A 19,008-nucleotide genomic window follows, 5' to 3' on the forward strand; every position below is an offset into this window, starting at 1 on the left:
GGGGCCTCTCTCAGCGTGCATCCCAGGAGGCGCCGCTCCTCCCTCCGACCGCCCACTATGGCCTCGCTGGAGACGTCCATGTCCCCAGAGGCCCAGACACCTTCAGGTCCTGGAACGCAGGCCTCAAGGAGGAGGTGTCGGGGCCTCGAGGGCCTCAGCGTCGCAGTGTCCGCAGGTACCTCTCCCTGGGCCCTCGGTGCCGCAACTGGCCCTGAGGTGCTGGCCGTGGAGCCACATGGGCAAAGATGTGCCTTACCTCGCGGCAGCAGCTCTAATGAGCCCAAATCAATCTCCCTGGGCGGGTGGGCGGGTGGGCGGGCGGGCGCTGCAGAGGCGCAGATGGGGCTCCCGCGTGGAGTGAGGGTAATGGGAACCAGATGGGGCCGTGCTGCGCGCACATTCCTGGCACCTGAGGTCATGTTCTGTGAGAGCCACTGGTGGCCGGGATCCTTCCTGGAGGGTCCTGGTCCGAGACGGGCTTGGCCAGGGGCCGCGGCGGTAACTGGAGCCTTCAGCCACCCTCTCTAGGACGTTGGACGCTCACCCACCTGTAGGGGCTGCTCGCTTTGCTCCCCTCGAGCCCGGGGTCTGGGCCTTGGCTGTCGTCAGACACAGGTGGTGCACAGACCTGCCCCTCCCTCCCACACTTGGGGCAGGGTCCACGGCCTTGAAGCAGGGGCTGATTTACAGCCAGCGGTATTTCTAGGCCCTGAAGTAATAACTAGGCCCCCACCCCAGCCAACCCAGGCTGGAGTCAGACGACCACTCTCCCCCACCACGCCCACGGCTGGTCGGCCAGGCGTCCCCTCCTCCCCGCTGCGTGGCCACTGCCCGCCCGCTCCCCAGCCCTGCTGGGGGCTTCCCTCTAAAGTGTCAGCAGCGGGACACTTGGGCTGGTGCGAGGGAGACCATGGGGCCCCGAGCTGAGGAGCTATGGGCACAACACCACCACCACCCCCCACACACACATCTCAGGACACCATGGGCGGGGCTTCGGCCGCCTTGACCACACACGGGTGCTGGTGGGCCCCGATAGGACTGGTCTCTTTCAGTCCAGGTCCCCACTGACAGGGCCTTGTGCCTTGATTCTGAGCTTCCAGGAGGGGCTGCGAGGGTGGGGGCGCATCACTCCTGTCCCCTTTCCCCTGGGCCGTCCTGGGCATCTCAGCCCCTCCCAGGTGGCAACACTAGCATGGATGCGCTCCGCTCCGCGCCCGACTCACAGCCAGCCACGCAAGGACCACTGCTCAGGCTGCTCTGCAACTCCCTGGCCCCCACCTGGGCTCCCGGCTCCACCAGCAGATGGCAGATTTGGAAGCAGCCCTTTACTCCCTGGGAAACATCCCCATTGTTAACAAATCCACCCTGAAGCAGGCCCCCGAGTGGGTTCCGGCGCACCCACTGCTCCAAGCCCAGGGCGGAGTTCCTGGGAGAGGAAGAGTCAGGGGCTGTGACGGTCACTTTGTCCTTGTCCATGGGTCGGGGCTCAGGCTGACGCACCCCTGCCGCGGGCACACGGGTGGGCTTTGCCTTCTCATGCGGGCATGGCTGCACCAACTTCCGAGGGAGGGGGCGGTGGGGGTGAGGGCCGTGCTGGGCACCTGCCCAGTGAGTGGGTTATGGCTGCTTGTGTGCAGCACAGACAGGAAGCACTGAGCCTGGATTCCTCTGGACGAGAGCATCGGAGTGGCAGAGAGCGCAGGACATGCAGGGACGCTGCTGGTCTCCATGGACGGAGGAGGAGGGGCCCGGGACATCACGGGCCTGGGCACTGGACAGAGGCCGCAGGAAGGCAGGGCAGGCGGGCGTGGAGGGGCTGGATGGGTTGCCGCAGGGGCGCTGCCCACGTGCTGGCTGCACTGACCTTTTTCAGTTGTTTGTGATTGCATCCCTGTTTTATCTGCAGGACTGTCCCCTGTCCATTCCTGACCAGGCTTACGTTTGTTTTCTTTAAACATCTTTTCCCCATTTCCCGTCTACCTTTCTCTTCCTCCCCTGAGTCCTCCAGGCTCGATGTGCAGCTCTGACCGGGTTTCATCACACTCACTTCCGGGCGCCCGATTTTTCTTTGTTCTCTGACTGCGGAGCTGATCAGAGTGTTTTTATGTTTCCAAATGTTTGATTCTTTCCCCAGTTATTTTTTATTTCTAGGCTTCTAACTTGATCCATTTGTGGTTGGAGAACCAGTTCTGAGTGATACCAGCTCCCTGAAATGCCAGTAGGTTCCTGTGGCCCCCATGCTTGGAAAGAGGTATTTCTGCCACCCACCACCCAGCTGCGCCTGCCCCTCAGGCAGCCGTGTGGTTCACGTGGGCCACGTGGGCCGAGAGCCATGCCTGCTACGGCCTCTGGCGGGCGCTCTTGCTGGGTCCATCTTGCTGACTTTCCTGGGTCCTGTGTGTTCTTGGTCTGCATTTTGAATCTTCCTGGGGGGTTGAACCCTTGTTATCTCTGGAAAGGATTTTTGCCTGAAAGCCCGTTTCAGCAACGATTCACATGGCTCAGGCCAGGTGTCTTCTGGCTGCACTTCCTTCTGTAGCTTTTTTCCATCTTTCACCTTCAGCCTCCCTTCACTCACAGGCGTCCCCCTTGTGGGCCAGCCGCGCACGCGACCTCATTGCACGGGTTCTGTTTTGTCCCGTGTGTGCTGCCTGGCCGTCTTGTCGGGCCCTCTAGTGGGGCTCTGCTTTTTCATGCTTTGCGACAACCTCTGCCTTTTCTCTGGAGCACTTGGTTTGCTTCCTTCGTGTGCTTTGAGGACACGTGGTCTCCGGTGACCCCCGTCTGCTGGGGACTCGTGGCGTCTGGTCCTCGCTCCTGGTCACCTCGTGGGGCTTCTCCTCGGCCACTCCCGAGACGTTCTTTTTATCTGTGGTTTTCAGGGGTCTGGCCTCCCTGAGTGACATTGTCCCATGGCCCCCGAGGCTCTGGTCAGTTTTCTCTCTTCTTCAGGTCAGATAATGTCCATTGATTATGTCCCCTAGTTTACGGACTTTTAAAAAATAATAGTTTCCAATCTGCTGTTAAGCCTGTCCTACACATTTTTCACGTCAGTTATTAGCTTTTCAGTTCTACATTTTCTATTGTGCTTTTTTTTTTTAACAAAAGACTCTATTTTCAGAGCAGTTTTAGGTTCACAGCAAAATTGAGAGGAAGGTACAGAGATTTCCCATATACCCCCAGTCCCCCCACTATCGACATCCCCCCCACAACAAGTGGGACATTTGTTAAAATCGATGGAACTACACTGACACCTCATCATCACCCAGAGCCCATGGTTCACATCAGGGGTCACTTCTGGTGATGTACATCCTATGGGTTTGGACGAATATATAATGACATGTGTCCAGATGTTCAGTGGTATCTGTTGTCATTTGCATTTCCCTAATGACATACGATGTGGAGCATCTTTTCACATGCTTATGTGCCATCTGTGTATCTTCTGTGCTGAGGTGTCTGTTCAGGCTTTTTGCCCATTTTTAAATTGGGTTGCTCATTTTCTTAAGAGTTCTTGTGTATTTTGGGTAACAGCCCTTTATCAGATGCGTCTTTGCAGATACTTTCTCTTAGTCTTTGGCTTGTCTTCTCATTCTTTCAACAGTGTCTTTACAGAGCAGAAGTTTCTAATTTTAGTGAAGTCAGATTATCAGTTGTTTCCTTTATGGATTGTGCTCTGGTGTTGTATCTAAATACAAGGTCACCTGGGTTTTCTCCTGTCGTCATCTAGGAGTTTTATAGTTTTGCAATTTACATTTAGGTTTTTGGTCTATTTTGAGTTGATTTTTGTGAAGGTGGCAGGTCTGTGTCTGGATTCGTTTCTTCTCATGTGGACGTCCAGTTGTTCCAGCACCGTTTGTTGAAAAGGCTACTTTGCTCCTTTGTCAAAGGTCACGTGTTTATGGGGGTCCATTTCTGGGCTCTTTGTTCTGTTCCGCTGATCTGTTTGTCTGTTCTTCCACCAAGATCCATGGTCTTGATTCCTGTAGCTTCACAGCAAGTTGTGAAGTCGGTCCTCCCGCTTTGCTCTCCACCTTCACAGAGTGTTGGCTGTTCTGAGTTGGTTCTGAATTTCCATTTCTCTGCTCATAGATCCTATCTGTTCACTCATCAAGACAATTTTTTGGTAATTATTTGCATTTTCTTTCATTTTTTGGAACATTTAAATATTGCTTTAAAGTCTTTGTCTGATATGTTCCACACCTATGCCATTCTGGGCTGGTTTCCATTAACTGCTTTTTTTCCTACTTCTTTGGGTGTCTAGTAATTTTTGTCTGTGCCAGACATTGTACTGATGGAGATGGAGATTGGATTCTGTTACTTTGCAGAGCAATCACTCTCATCCCTGTGGCTGTTCACCTGCACCATGGGCTTGGCTTCCACTCTGTCAGGCAGTATGTGGGGCCCAGGGTCATCCCCAGGCTCCTGTAATGCGGTGGGACTCACCTTCCAAACTGTACCTCCCCTTCGCACTTGTGGGGCTTGGTTTCCAGCTTCATCATGGTTGGCCAGAGTAGGCCCAACCAGGGTGTGATGCCTGCCCTGCAGCGTGGCCACGCGGGGTCTCAGTTGGTCTTGTGTGGACACACAGATGTCACCCTCAGCTGCTGGGTCCAAGATCACTGTTGATCTCTTGTATTCGTTCCCTTTAACCCTGCAGCAGCCACTGGCCGGTTAACCTTGTGTGGTGCCCTGAGTGGGCACAGCCCAGCCCTCACAAGGACTCGTGGGACCCACATGGCCTGCAGTCCCTCCCCCAGCCCCCTCCATGCTGCTGCCTCACCCCACGGGTTCCAGCGGCTCCACCCTCTAATCACCTCCTTGGCTTCACGTGGCCGCTGTGCTCCACCTGGACTTTGCGGCCAGACATTCCTCCAGCAGAGAGCTACCGGGCCTCTGGGAGGCTCCCCTGTCAGCTGCCCTTCCCGCCGGTGTTGGTGCCTGGACACAGTCATGCAGTGTCTTTTGTCCAGTTGGTGGTTGTTGGCAGCACACGGAGTGGTCTGGCACCAGCTGTCCATCACAGCCACCTCCTGTAGTCCCAGCTTCATGAAGGGTGTCTGTTTGTCTGCTGAGCAGACATTCGCAGCTTCTCGTTGTGAACTGTACACACTCTGTCGTTGTCAATTGTGGGCACAGTCTGTCTGAGTGCTCCCTGGTCCCCAGGGTGGGCCCCGATTCTCTCGTCTGCTGGCTCCTGGGGTTTCTTGGCCAGTCATTCTTTTGGTGTCTCTCACGTTCACAGCACACATTTGGCTTTAACTTTGGAATCCAGTCAAAAGTCTGTTGAGTATATTTTTATTCCTTTTCAGAGAAATACAAGGGCAAATACTAGGAAACGATTACACCTGGGTGGGGAGAGGAAGTGAGGTTGTTCTGTCAGCACCTCAGTGGGTGTCAGATAATCTCCGTAGAATGAGGCTGACTGTTGTATCTTCAACCCAGATGACAAAGATGAGCAGATCAGTGAACTTCACACCCGTCTCTTTTGCTGCCCTCCCGTATTTCTGTTAGTTACACAACCGGTTCTGTAGCCTTGATCCCCGTATTGTCTCAGGCCTAATCCTGCAGGGGACTACGTTCCCTACTCTCTGCCAGGCCACTTGCTGCCGTTCTCCTGTTTTCTCCTAAGAGACTGGACTTAATCTCCTAGTTCTCCAGGAAGAGCTGATGGGACGCATCCCCTGGGTTCTTACATGTTCACAAATGCTCATCTGTTGTTCTCATACCTGAGCGACAGTTTGGCTGGATATAAAATTCTCGGGCCTCTCCTCCCAGCTTCGCAGGCGTCACCCCACCGTCTGGCCCAGACATGGCCCAGACGTGGCCATGGGCCATTCTGCCCTTACGGTTGACTTGATCCTTTTGCCTGACTGTCAAAAGGACTAATCAGCTTTGCGTCCAATGACGTTATCAAGCGCACCTTCCTGTGACCACCCTGTAGCCTCTCTGTGGATCCTAAGACTTCAGTTTCTAGAAGCAAGAACAGATTTTCTAAATGGCAAAGGTCAGAGCAGCTGTGCGGCCTTCCACATCTTCTGTTTCTCTCCAGTGGCCGCGCCTCTGTCCCCAGGTTGGGTCACGCCTGCCTTTGCTGTCTCTTCCGATTCCCCTCGCTTCTGCAGTGTTTGCTTCTCTCGGTGCCTGTGGATCAGGCTCCCTCCTCTGGGTTTGCTCTCCTGGTTCTTGTTTTATGGAGATCATTGCTTCATGAAGTTCTGTTTTGCTGATTTGCAAAAGTGCCTGGTGAGTGTCTGGTTGCTTCCGAGGAATGCTGCCATCTTTCGCCGAGTTTTTTTCCTCCTTTTCCCTGTGTTGTCTTTGAAAAATGAATGACTCTCCCTAAGGCTGCTCTGGCCCAACAGGAGGTGAATTAGCGGAGAAAGGGGAGCTGCTGTGGGCACACCAGCGACCCCGAGGCAGCAAGGACTTCTGGCGCCCAGGGCTGGGCCAAGGCAGGATGGGCGGAAGGACGTGGCCATTTGGGTCATCACGACGATGGCCAAGTGTGTGTTGTCAGCGTGGGGCAGAGCTGCCAGATGGCCCCGCAATGGCTGCGCATCCAGCCCCAGGCGGCCTTCCTCCTCGCATGCCACTCAGGGCTGCCCTTCCCCCGGCTTTGCTGAAGGTGGGGTTTGCGTTCCTTCTGCTCCTCCTGCTTTGGGTGCGGTGAGGTTTCGCGAGAGAGGACCCACTGACCTTGCTGCCGTCCAGTGGGCCGTGCTGCCTGGACGCTGGGGGGCAGTATTTCCTTGGGGAAGGGCCCAGGCTGCAGTCCACTGAGGTCTGTCCTGTCCCAACCCGAGGGTCTGGCCAAGGGCAGAGGTCGCCTGTGCTGGCTCCAGGAGGTGGCAGTAAGTTGGCAGGAGCGCTTGGCTCCCTGTTCCTGATGGGGGCGTCCTGGTAGAGGGAGAGGCACGGAGGCAGGTCTAAGAAGCCACCTAACGGTTCTCCCTGCTGCTCTGATCACAGGTGCGTGGGACTCACGTGCTCACCAACCCCGGGATCGCCGACGTCAAGATTCGGCCAGACCGTAGGATCCTGGCCACCGCGGGCTGGGACCATCGCGTCCGTGTGTTTCACTGGCGGACGATGAAGCCGCTGGCCGTGCTGGCCTTCCACAGCGCCACCGTGCACTGCGTGGCCTTTGCTGCCGACGGCTTGCTGGCCACAGGGTCTGGGGATCAGCGCATCAGTGTCTGGTCTCTCTACCCGTGCACGTGACTCGTGGCTCCTTGTGAGGACACTTGGATAGCTGGAAGGTGGTGCAGGGGGTTGGAGGCCATGGGCCACGGGCCCCTCTGGTCATGGGAAGAGCCAGTCATTCGGGCTTCCTTTCTGCATGGGACCTGCTCCCTTTCATGAAGCACAGCATCTGTGCCACAGTGACTGCCGTTTAAAGCATAACCAGGCCAGACACTGGGCACCAGCAACCCAGACAAGAGGCCGATCCGGGGGCTCCTGATAATAAACTTGTTTGCAAACCTGCAGGCTTGAGGTACGAATTCTCCCAGGTGACCCCCTGCTTCCCCGGGTGGTCAGAGCCCAGAGCTGTCTGTCCTCAGAGCCTCCACTGGGCAGGGTGGCTGGTCCGTCCAGCAGGCATGCCAAGTGTGGGCCCCGGGTCCTGGGCTCCTCACACCGCAGACAGCCAGGAGCTCCTGCATCACAGGGTTGAGCCGGTGACGGGCTCCTGATGGGAGCACGGCAGGGAGAGGGCCCCTCATGGGGGTGGTGGGGAGGGCACAGGGCTAGGCCTCCAGCAGGACCAGAAGGAGGAAAGAAGGGCCACCTTGTGGAGTGAGGCCGAGAGTGGCAGGTGGCTGTCCCAGGATGGCTTCTAGGCGTAAAGCCCAGCAGCTCAAGCAAGACAGACGGGGCACTGTTGCAGCCGCTCACACAGGGTAGCCGCCGGCTGTTCCCACGTGGGGCCGAGCCCAGACCTCAGGACAGCTTCTCTCAAGGCTGGGCTGTTGATTGGGAAGGAATGGGACCCTGAAAATTGGGATGGGGGCTGTGGGCAGAGCCCGACCAAGCTGGGGGCCACAAACCCCTTCGTTCCATCAGCTTCTTTGCCAGGAGAACCCCCTTCGCACCCTACCTGAGGTCAGCCCCCCTTTGGCTGCAGGACCTGAATGGCCTCCCCCCAGGCAGGGGCCCCAAGGGGCACTCAGGACCCCCCTACTCCGCACTTTGCTTATAACCAGACTGGGTCCCAGCAGGCCCGAGAGGGTGGGGTCTGCGGTGGCTGCGCTCCAGAAGGGCTGCATGGCTTTCCCAGGCATCTGGAGAACACGTGTGCATCCAGGTGGCGGGATGCCGAACCCACTGGAACAGGGCCCTGCTGGAGAGTCTGGCCTCCAGGTTCAGCTCGGGGGCTGAAGGGCTCTGAAGTTTGGCTGATTGGTTGAAGCAGGGACCATGGGGACACAAGTGGGGTTGAAATGCCAGCACTGCGTGGGGTGCTGAGAGGGGGCACCGAGGGTGTTGGGGGAGCTTCATGTGAGACCAGCTCACCCTCCCTGGGCCCCAGAAGATGTACCTCCCCACAGCTGTGAGGGCCACCTGCATCCTTGGAGAGCTCTGCGGTCACTCTGCCCCGAAGGTCAGAAGCGGCATTGGGAACGGGTCCTGGGGCTGCAGAGCCTCGTGGTGGACAAGGGTCCAGAGCTGCGGGTGTGGGCGGATGACCTTGGGCCCCGGAAAGGGGAGCCAATGGGCAGCCGCTGAAGCCTGGCCTGGTCGCCGTGGGCAGAGCAGAGCGTTCTGGATCCAGAGAGCAGACGTCTGACCTGGGTCACCTGGACCAGCAGGTATCTGCACTGCATCCAGGCCCACGTGCCCACCACACTGCCTGCAACCTGTGCTGCTGATGCAGCCGGGGCCCCCCAGACCCACACCCCTGACTGGGGGGCTGTGCACGGTCCCAGCTCAGGGACGGGCCTCCCCATGGGCCAGTTGGACAAAGGTGCTGCCGGGTTTCCTCCAGCACATCTGGGAGGGGCTGCGGCCCTTGGGATGTTGGGGGGTGGTGCGCATCCAGAAGGGTTTCCACATCACGAATGCCAGCAAGACGGGCAGCTCTGTTTAGGCTGCGGAGACTTGAACCCCATGTGTGGGGCGTCCTCTGGGCACTGTGGTCTGCTCAGGACCCCACCTTCTGCCTTCTCCACGGGAGGCAGTAGGGCACTGGGTGCCCCTTTTGGGAGGCGGACCTCTGCTTCTCCGGCCTGGCCGGGCTCCTGCATCTCTCATGTGCCCCCACCCCCAGCAAAGCCAACGTTCAGGCCAGCGTCCCCTCCCGTGGGTCTGTCCTGGAGACTGGACCAGAGGCCGGTGCTAAACAGCAAAGGACTCTGTCTCAGGACCCACTTGGCCTCCTCGCTAGAGCATAGCTGTGAACATACCAGTCATTCTGCGGGTCCTGCCGCAGCTGTGACCCCGAGGTGCCGGGCGCTGGGCTGGGGCAGCCTCTAAAACCAGGCCACGGCTGAGGACGTGGTGCCCATGCCTGCTTACATCCGCTCCATCAGCTCAGCGGTCCTTTGGCAGAATCACTGAATTCACGAAAACAGCTGTGGCAGTGTGTCCTCCCGGCAGAGGGACAGGGCACCACAAGAAGCCAGAGGTGCCTGCCAAGCGTTGGGGGTGAGCTGTGCGTGCTGCCTGCCGTGACTCAGCCCCGGAGGGGGAGAGGGCTCGGGAGACACAGTGTCCATCCGTACCTGGCCCTCACCTCTGTTGAAGGCACAGGCTCCCAGAAGATCACGGCTGCTGGCCCTGAGCTGGGCTCTGGGCTGCCCACCAAGGCCACATGCTGTGAGCAGTGTCCCAAGGACATCTTGTGGCCAAATCTCCATGCACGGGGCCGAGTTGGGTTGTGACAGCCCCGCCAGACGCTCAGGACCAGAGGAAGTGGGTCTGGGGACACAGGCATTTCTCCTGAGCTCGCCACTGCCTGGCCCTCTTCCAGCCACCTGGCACTCTATGGGTGGGTCCCATGGTCATCCCAGCATCGCGCTGCCCCGGCCCCTCTTGGACAAGCAAGAGGTCAGCGGCGGGCCGGGCAAGTGACCAGGGGACGCAGCACAGTTGGGAATTCTCACCTTTTCCTGGGCTCCATGAGCTTCAAGAGGTCTGAGAGGTCAGACCGCCACGTGCTCTGTAAACATGGCCCCGGGGGCTGGACACTGCCACCGAGGGGTTCCCTGGGGAGGGCTGTCCTGCAGGCTGCTCTGTGCCACGTGCCGTGAGCATCTGCACCCCCAGCAAGCAAGGCTGTTAGGTGTTTCCCACCCGTGTCTCTGCAGGAGCAGCTCTGCGAGCGGTGTGCAGAGAGGAGACGACCCGAGGTTCTTTGGAGGCTCGGTGCTCAACCAGCTGGCACCTTGCGGGGAGCCTGGTCTGGGGTTAAGCTGAGCAGGCTGTGCACCTGGGCCGGGGCAGGTGTGCAGCCCCCTCCCCGCCCTCCCTGGTCTCCTGTGTGTTGGGGCTGCTTGGTCCTGCCCAGATGCGGCCACCCTCACACCAGCTCGTCTGGAGGCCCCTCGGGATCCAGGCAGGCGGGAAGTGCGTGACCGGATGGAGCTGAGTGAGGTGGGGAGGGCAAGGCGGCTGCTGTGTGGTGGGGCCGTGCCCACCAGGTAGAGGCCACCAGTCCCAAAAGGATCCACTCGGGGAAGCATCTGAGTGGGAGGCACAGCCACAGATGAGAAAGCAGGACAGACTCATGGTGGCTGAACTGGAAAATGAGGTGGCGCTCCTGGCCTTTCCCTCATCCCACCAGGAGGACGCAGGAGCCACCTTCGTGCACGGCCAGCACCTGCCCTGGGCGCTCAGACTCAGAGCTGGCGGGCAGGTTCACTCTCCGTGTCGCAGACCAGCGCCCTGTGCACAGCGCCCGGACCTCGGGCCCCAGGGCCAGTGTTCATTGCCTGCCCTTCACAGAGACGTGTGTGGCTCCTGCCTTAAAGCAGAGCTGCTTCCGTGGCACTGGGCAGACAGGGGTTGGGGGGGGGCAGTGAATCTCGCGGCTGCCACAGGCCAGGATGTGTTCACAGGGGCCAGGAGCAGTGCTGAGGGTCCAGGGGCCGCCATGGGCATCACGGTGACAGTCACTGGTTCTGTTCAAATAGGCCAAGAATCCTCATCAACCCTCTAATAACGAAGTGTGCCAGAAACGTACTGTCACAGCAGGTAGCCGCACGCTCCTGAAGACTGTTTTGCCCCAAACGTCTGCATCCCCACAGTCCATAGGCTGGAATCCTAACCCCCAACATGATGGCAGTTGGAGGCAGGGCCTTTGGGGGGTGACTAGGTCATGAGGGTGGAGGCCCAAGAATGGGATTAGTGCCCGAACCAGTATGTGGGCCCTTGCCCGACCCCGAATCCACCTTGGTCTTAGACCTCCAGCCTCCAGAACTGAGCAGAGTATCTGTGGTTGATAAGCTGCCCAGCCCATGGTATTTTGTTATAGCAGCAGGAAGAGGACAGGATGACAGGATGCCTGTGTGTTTGTTGTTTGTCAAGACGTGCATGTTGAGAAGTTGAGTCCCTGGTCTGGTCCCATTGCTGGGATGTTAATAATCAGCCCAGACTCAGGGGCATGCCCGTGAGTCGTCAGTCAGGAAGGCGGAGGGCCCACCGGGCGGTTTGTCTCTCTCCACGGGACAAGGCGGCATGGGGGCACCGCCCATGGGGTGCCTTCGGGTGGGCTCTCGGCATGGTGGCCTTGGGGGAGTCATTCTTCGTGGGGGCACCGAGGGCTTGGCCAGCGAGCCAGGCGGGCACCCAGAGCCACCTTTGCCTAGCCCTGGTGTGTGGGAGACACAGACCCCACCTCCTAATGGAGGGCCTTAGAGTGTTTGTAGCCTTTACAAAGTGAGACCCCAGAACTGAGGACGCGCCTTGGAGGGAGAGAAACAGGCGAGAACCAGCTTCCACGAGTCTCTCCTGAGACGTTAGAAGTAGACGTGAGGCTGTCATTTTGTTAAATGTTTAGAAGAGTTTTTAATGAATTTGCAACCAGTGTTTAAGTGTTGGGGAAATTTTGCTTTATTTTATTCATAAATTTTGATTTATGAACTGAGTTAGAATGTGACTATATAGGGAATTACCATTACACAACATACAATTTATCAATCTTGAGAATTTATTGAACAATTGACATTTTTTTTTTTTTTGGAAATTTCAGAGACCAGAATGAAGGGAAAAACCACAGCCCCGTGTAGCCAGTGCCCAGCTTCAGCATGAAGCAGTGGCCTCCAGGTATCAGGTGAGCTCTAGCCCCCGGGGCCTGCAGCCACTTGCCCAAAAAATGGGATAGCCCATCAGGTGGGCCTGGATGGACCCCTTTCTGGATACACATCTCTCCTCGTGGGCAGGACGAGCCAAGGCCACGGCTACACCCGCTGCAGCCTTGCCTTCCTGGCCGTGACCCCCGGCCCTCGATGGCCCTCTTACCTCCCTGGAGAAGTAAAGAGGGAGAAGGCACTGTATTGTGATTAGCAATAAATAACAGACCCAAGAGCTACGCCAACACATGGACGAGCTCAGACACAGGGCGTGGAGGGAGGAGGGGCAGCACCAGGGTGGGGTCCGATCAGGAAGGGGTGAGCAGGCCCGGCTCCATCTTCACGGCGAGAGGACCTGTTTCACGACAGCTGCAGTCCACCCGGTGCAGCCGCCCCGCCCCTCGTAGTCGCCCCGTGGCCCTGCCGCCCTGTCCATCCTGGTGTCTGCAGCTCTGCCTCTTCCGAGTGTGGAGACGGGTCCCACCGTGTCCCACCGTGTCCCGTCTCCCCAGGCTGTCCAGGCCGCCTTCCCCCCTCGTCTGCATCGGGTCCTGTGGATGGAAGGATGAATGTCTCTCCCACCCCCTGCCGGGCTCACCTGGCCGTGTCCTGGTTTTGTGGACGTTGGGGTGCATCCCCATCCATCCATCCCTCGTGGGTGGATGTGCTGCCGTGAGGCTTCGCCCACCAGCCTGGTCATGCACGGTCCTGAGCAGGGCCAGCTGGACCCGCCCCCGAGGGGTCTTGCCTCTGCCCAGCCTGTCCTGAGCCCCTTGCCCTCCCCAGAGCCCCCAACCGATCCTGGTGGGCATCCCTGTCCCTCCCTGGGGGACATGTGGTCCTTTAGAGCAGAAACTGTGTCTCAGCAAACACTGTGGGGCGGGCACGAGACGTACCTGGAAGTGTCGCTCTGGCCCCTGCCTCTCCCCACCCTGGGCCTGGACCCCGGAGGGTCAGAACCCCACAAACAGAGGGAGAGACACTGGGCAGGCCAGGAGGGGCCGGTGGAGGGGCCAGCAAGAGCCCAGCTCCTGGGGTTGAATGTCGGGGGTCGGTGGTCGGCACAGGCTCTGACTGTGAAGCCTCAGCGACTTTCCTGGTGGTTTCAGAGGAGCAACAGGGGTCAGTGAAAAAGATCCCACCATCGCCTGCCCTGCAGGCCCCTTCTGCTCCAAAGCCAATGGGACTAGCCGGACTCTGGTGCTGGGAGGGGCTCTCTCCCGGGTCCTGACCCCACACCCAGGCTTGAGCCCAGGGCTGGATGGCCTGCCTCATGGCAAGTCTGGGTACCTGGGCACCAGGGGGCTCGTGGAGGGGGCTGGGTAGACCCGGCCTCGTGGACACGTAGCCAGGAGAGTGGCTCCCGTGGGAGGGGCACTCGCCCACCCGGTTGCCACCCAGCTGCGTGCCAGGCAGGCTGAGGGGCTCAGAACACTGCAGCCGCACTGCGAGCTGCTCCAGACCCTGTGACACCTGCCCTGAAGATTGCTGTGCACTGCAGTGGGCTGGCCTCCACCCACCCCGTGTGACAGCCACAGCCGACAGTGTCTCCAAATGCTGCCCAAGCTCCTGGGGACAAAACTACCGTGTGAAAAACTGCTGGTTTAGAGACAGGTGAGGACTTGATCAATTTGAGATGAACAGCATGGTTTTTTGCAGACTGTGGATAATCCAGCGGGTTTTTTTTTTTAATTAATTAATTAATTTATTTATTTATTTATTTATGGCTGTGTTGGGTCTTCGTTTCTGTGCGAGGGCTTTCTCTAGTTGCGGCAAGTGGGGGCCACTCTTCATCGCGGTGCGCGGGCCTCTCAGTATTGCGGCCTCTCTTGTTGCGGAGCACAGGCTCCAGACGTGCAGGCTCAGCAACTGTGGCTCACGGGCCTAGTTGCTCCGTGGCATGTGGGATCTTCCCAGACCAGGGCTCGAACCCATGTCCCATGCATTAGCAGGCAGATTCTCAACCTCTGCGCCACCAGGGAAGCCCAATCCAATGGTTTTTAATTGTTAAGTATACATAAATATACATTAAAAATCATTGCCATTTTAACCATTTTTAAGTGCACAGCTCAGCGGCATCAAGTACACTCACACTGTCCTGCAGCTGTCACCACTGTCACCTTCAGAACTTTTCATCTTCCCAAACTGACACTCTGTCCCCAACAAACACTTAACTCCCCCTCCCCCCACCCCTGCCCAGCCCCTGGCCCCCACCGTCTACTTTCTGTCTCTGAATCTGACAAGCCCAGGGACCTCATGTAGGGGGAACCACACAGGATTTGTCCTTCTGTGTCTGGCTCATTTCAACAGCATCACATCAAGGGTCATCCACGTTGTAGTGTCAGAACGTCCTTTTTATTCCCCCGTGTGGACAGTTCATATCTTTTTATCCATTTTTCAATTGATCAGTTCTATCCATTGATCAGCTATTGACAGGTGGGCTGTTTCCACCTCTCGGCTGCTGTGACTTGAGCTGCCCTGAGCATGAGTGGACAAGTTTGGGTTCAAGTCTCTGGTCTCAGTTCTCTTGGGTCCACTCCCTGGATTGGAATTGCTCGGTCATATGGTAATGCTATGTTTCACTTTTTGAGAAAACTCTAGTTTCCCACAGCATCTGCACCAGTTTACATTCCCACCAGCAGTGCACGGGTTCCAATTTCTCCCCATCCCCACCAGCACTTGTTATTTTCTGTTTGTTTTGTGTTGATAATATCCATCCATCCTAATGGGTGTGAAGTGATCTCCTGCTGTGGTTTAATCCAGGTTTTATATTCATCATTAAGTTATTTTCTGGGTGTACCCATGATTGGATCTCTGGCTTCTGGGAACTTAATTCCCTGGGGAGAGACACATGCATGGAAGCAGCTGACCACTGGAGGGACCCAGCCACAGAGCGCAGGGCTGGGCCGGCTTCCGGGAGCGAATCGGCCCTGTCAGCACGAGGAAGAGGTTATCCCAGCCCACCTGAGACCAGGCCCCTTCCTGGCAGCAACGGTGTCGGGCTGCCTGATGCCTGGGGGCTCCCGCCTGCAGCCCACCCATGAGAGGGCGGGATTGGCCCCCATGGCCTTGGACTCAGGAAAGCAGGTGATGGCAGGACAGTGACAGTGGCAGATGAAGCCCAGGCAGCTCTGGGGCCAGCCCTGTAGCACTTTGTGGGCACGACTGGGTGTCCAGCTCTCCTGAAGGGGGTGCTGACTGCATCCTGGGCCCCGTCTCTAAATGGACCCTCCCAGCCAGCCACCCAAAGGGAGGGAGGGCTTGATCATCAGAGTCAAGGAGGTGAAATGTGCCTGGGACACCCCAGCCCGCAGAAGGGGAAGCAAGGCCGCCACCCGCCTCCTCAGGGCGCTGGGTCAGCTCTCGGGTAGCGCTGTCTGGTGAGGGAATACAGCAGCAGGCACGCGTGGGGCGTGGCCTCTCCTCGGCCACCCGCGTGGACAGTGACTTTGCCCTAAATGGCCAGAGGCTTCTCGCTGGCATAGGCCGGCCGTGCGGTGGTGGGTGGGTGAGTGCCCGCCTCCTGGCTCCGCGGCAGCCCAGTCCCCACCTCTCAGGCTCTCCCAGGAGAAGGGCCCGGCCAGAGAGCTTCCAGACGGGCCAGCTGCGTCTTAAGGAAGCTGCCTGTTTTTCTTAGCCCCTTTAAGACTCCACTCACTGTTACCAGAAGGGTGACAGTTTGCACAGACGCGGCTACTTCCATATTTTGCTTCAGCCTCACAGCCACACCCAGGGGCTCCGAGTCCCCAGCACAACGTTGGAGGGGAGGAGGTGATGGCCTCGCGCCCAACCCGGGTGTGTGGGGTTCCTGCAGCCCTGAGCCCCACCTGCTGGCCTCAAAGGAAGCGGCGGCCGGTCGGCCCTTGGGCACACAGGGGTCCCAGCGCACTAAGGCATGTGGGAAGGGCTTGTGTTCCGGGCAGCAACCCAGTCTACCAGGCAGCCCCTGCCATGGAGAACCTGCCTGCCCTTGGGGATGCCCCCCCTGCTGGGGGAAGGTCCAAGTGCAGCCGGGGCCTTGGAGAGACCCCAAGCGCTGTCCTCTCCCTGCACGAGGCCTTCATTGGCCTGGCTGCCATCACCACCTTCACTGGGTGATGAGGTCACAAAAGGTCCTGGGAAAGAACCTAGAAAATGCATCCTGGGATAAAGGTTGGGCTCTGAGATGGGAAAAAGGGGAGAGGAACTGAGGCTAGGACGACCAAGAGGAGCCAGGAGGAGGCTGGGAAGACAGGAGTGCTGGGAGGGGCATTGTCCTGGAGGGGCCAGTGCTGGGGGAGGGGCTGCGGAGGATGAGGGTCTCCTGGGGGTGGGGGTGGGGCTGGCTGTCTTTGGGACAAGAGGGTAGCCCCCAGAGCTGCACGGGCCCTACCCAGTGGGCACACACACACGTGGCTGAGAAAACGAGCCTTTCCTCAGGTCCGGCCCCGTCCACCGGAGGCGCAGGCTCCTGCTGACGCCACCAAGGAAGACTGAGCCTTTGGATGTCCGAGATGGCATCTCTGGATCACTGGCATGGAGGTCCTCGCCGCAGGAGCACCCGCTGTCCGCCAGCCCAGTGGGGTGCCGTGGTGGGGCTGGGAGGAGGGGGTTAGAGCTGATAAAGGATGTCAACATTCCTCTTTATAATTAAGAAGATAATTTAATCGCTGCTATTAAGACCTCAGCTCCTCCCGAAGTGGGCTGCTTTCAACAAAATACCTTTGGTTCTGCTGTTTCCCACACACAGACCTGGCAGCAGTTAAGTGGAGACGCCGAGATTCCGAAGTTTCATCTCGTGAACCCATCTGGTTTGAAGTAGTACAACAAGCAGGAAAGGGAATTGAATCAAAGGCACAATTTGAGTTTTTCTAAATACAGAAAACGTGTGAGGTAGACCAGCAAACACCCCCATCGTCCCCTCCCAGGGCTGGGCCGTGTCCCCTGCCTGTTCCCAGCTGGGCCTGAGTCAGGACGCAGAAGCCACTTCCATATTGGGGAAGGCACATGGGGACAGGCCTGTGCGGAGGTTCTGCCCGGGAACCTGCAGAACTGAAGGGCCTCACTGGGCCCACACAGAGGAGGAGGGGGCCCCCCGTCACAGTAGGGAAACCAAGGCCTGGGCCTGTGGAACCAGGCTCGCCCCCTTTGCACCCAGCTCCAGCTGGGCCGCACTCCGGCCTCCACGGGAATCATCCTTTTGGTCCTAGAAGAAGCTCCCGGCCCCCACCTCCCTCTGGCTGCCTGCACGTGGCTTTGATCTGCAGCAGCACCTGGAGGGCACTGCATCACGCTCCCCCGCCCCCACCCCCGTCCATGGCCCACATACCCTCTGGACCTCCCCAGCCCCAGGAAAGGGGCTGCAGCCCCACAACCACCAGGGCCCTTCCCTCCTCAACTCGGGCCTGAGGACCACCGGACAGACCACCTGCATCCCACGGCTGGCAATGCGGTGCAGGGGGTCCGTCCTGAGCATCCTCACACCAGGGGGGGCGGTTCTGTGGGGTCGCAGGGCTCCAGAGCAGGGGCTCTGGGGACTCAGGTGAAGGGGTGCAACTGCCGGGCTTGCGGGGCGCCTGGCACCGGGCAAGTCTCCAGAACCGCCAGCCATTTGCGCCGGGGGCATGGGGAGGGCAGGCAGTTCCCGAGCTTCCCTGGGAGCTGGGCCCTTTACGTCCCAGACACAGGCTGTGGGACGGAGGAAGGCGGCAGCCGGCCCAGGGAGCCGCCTGCTGCTGGGCATTGTCACCCCGCACCCCAGGGTCCTTGGGCTCCTGAGACCCCTGATGTGGGGCCCGAAGGCCCCACCCTCCTCCACTTGCTCCCGACTTTCCCTCTTTCACACAGTGGACGTTGTTGTTCTTTGAAGAGCTTCGGGATTGAAGAGTCCAGAGCCCCTGGACCAGAGCTCTGAGGTCCCTCCTGGTCCTCGCTCTCATCCTCGCTGCCCCGGCAGCCAGAACCTGGGGACAGGCAAGAGGGGTGGAACAGGGCCTCTGGGCTGACAGGGAAACGCAAGGAAGATGCTTGTGGGGGCATCCAACAGCTGAGGGTGAGCTGTCGCCCCGAGGAGGAGGGGTGAACAGGACCCCAGCCACACACAGAGAAGGGTCGGGGTGTGGGAGGAGGGGCCGGAAGAGGGAAGACGATGGACGGTCCCAGGGAGGATGCCTGCAGCTGAGGGTGCTCACCAAGCACTTGGGTCAGGATGAGTGACCGAGAGAGGCCCAAGCGCCTTTCTGAAACGCGAAGCCCACAGCAGAGGCTGGGTGCCCCAAGCCAACCCTTCCCTCTGACCCCCAGGATAAAAGGCAGGGTGACGGCAGTCTGTGGGGGTGATGGGCAGCACAGTACCCACTCGAGAACAAACAAGCACCCTTCACCGGAGACTGGACACTGGTCTGAGATAGAGAACCCTGACCGGCGCATTGTGGCCGGCTGGGCACCCGGCTCACGACCCGCGTATGACAAGTTCTCAGCCAGGCCAACTTACCTGTGGGGTCAGCGGAGAGAGAACCCGCCTCTGGGGGCCGTTCCCCAGGGCAGGCGACCGTCTGCAGGGTCTAGCCCACAGGCCGCCTGGCTCTCGAATGCAGCCGGCCGGGAGCCCGACGTTGACCTTTATTCTGTCCCGTTCATCAGCGTGTGCGCGGCCCCACATCAGACAGCAGCGGGGCTCTCCCTCTCCAGTGGGTGGTGATCTCGGGAGGGGCCACGCTCCGCTGAGTCCTCTCACCTG

At 58.9% G+C, this 19,008-nt stretch overlaps 1 protein-coding gene across 3 annotated transcripts in view; it reads left to right on the forward strand.

Moving 5' to 3' along the window:
- The window catches only part of GNB1L (G protein subunit beta 1 like), an 80,522-nt gene extending 63,685 nt beyond the window's left edge, over positions 1–16,837 (forward strand). For 2 of the 3 annotated variants that reach the window (XM_082417008.1, XM_082417007.1), the window contains one exon: positions 6,970–7,485. In XM_082417008.1, the coding sequence (XP_082273134.1) occupies positions 6,970–7,221 (252 nt within the window). In that variant the 3' untranslated portion in view covers positions 7,222–7,485. Of the gene's footprint in view, positions 1–6,969; positions 7,486–16,709 lie in introns of those variants that run through there. The other variant, XM_082417009.1, reaches the window with a different exon arrangement.
- The last annotated feature ends 2,171 nt before the right edge of the window (positions 16,838–19,008 follow it).

This window comes from Balaenoptera physalus (genome assembly GCF_965194825.1).
Source record: "Balaenoptera physalus genome assembly, chromosome: 12".
Taxonomy (NCBI): Eukaryota; Metazoa; Chordata; class Mammalia; order Artiodactyla; family Balaenopteridae; genus Balaenoptera; species Balaenoptera physalus.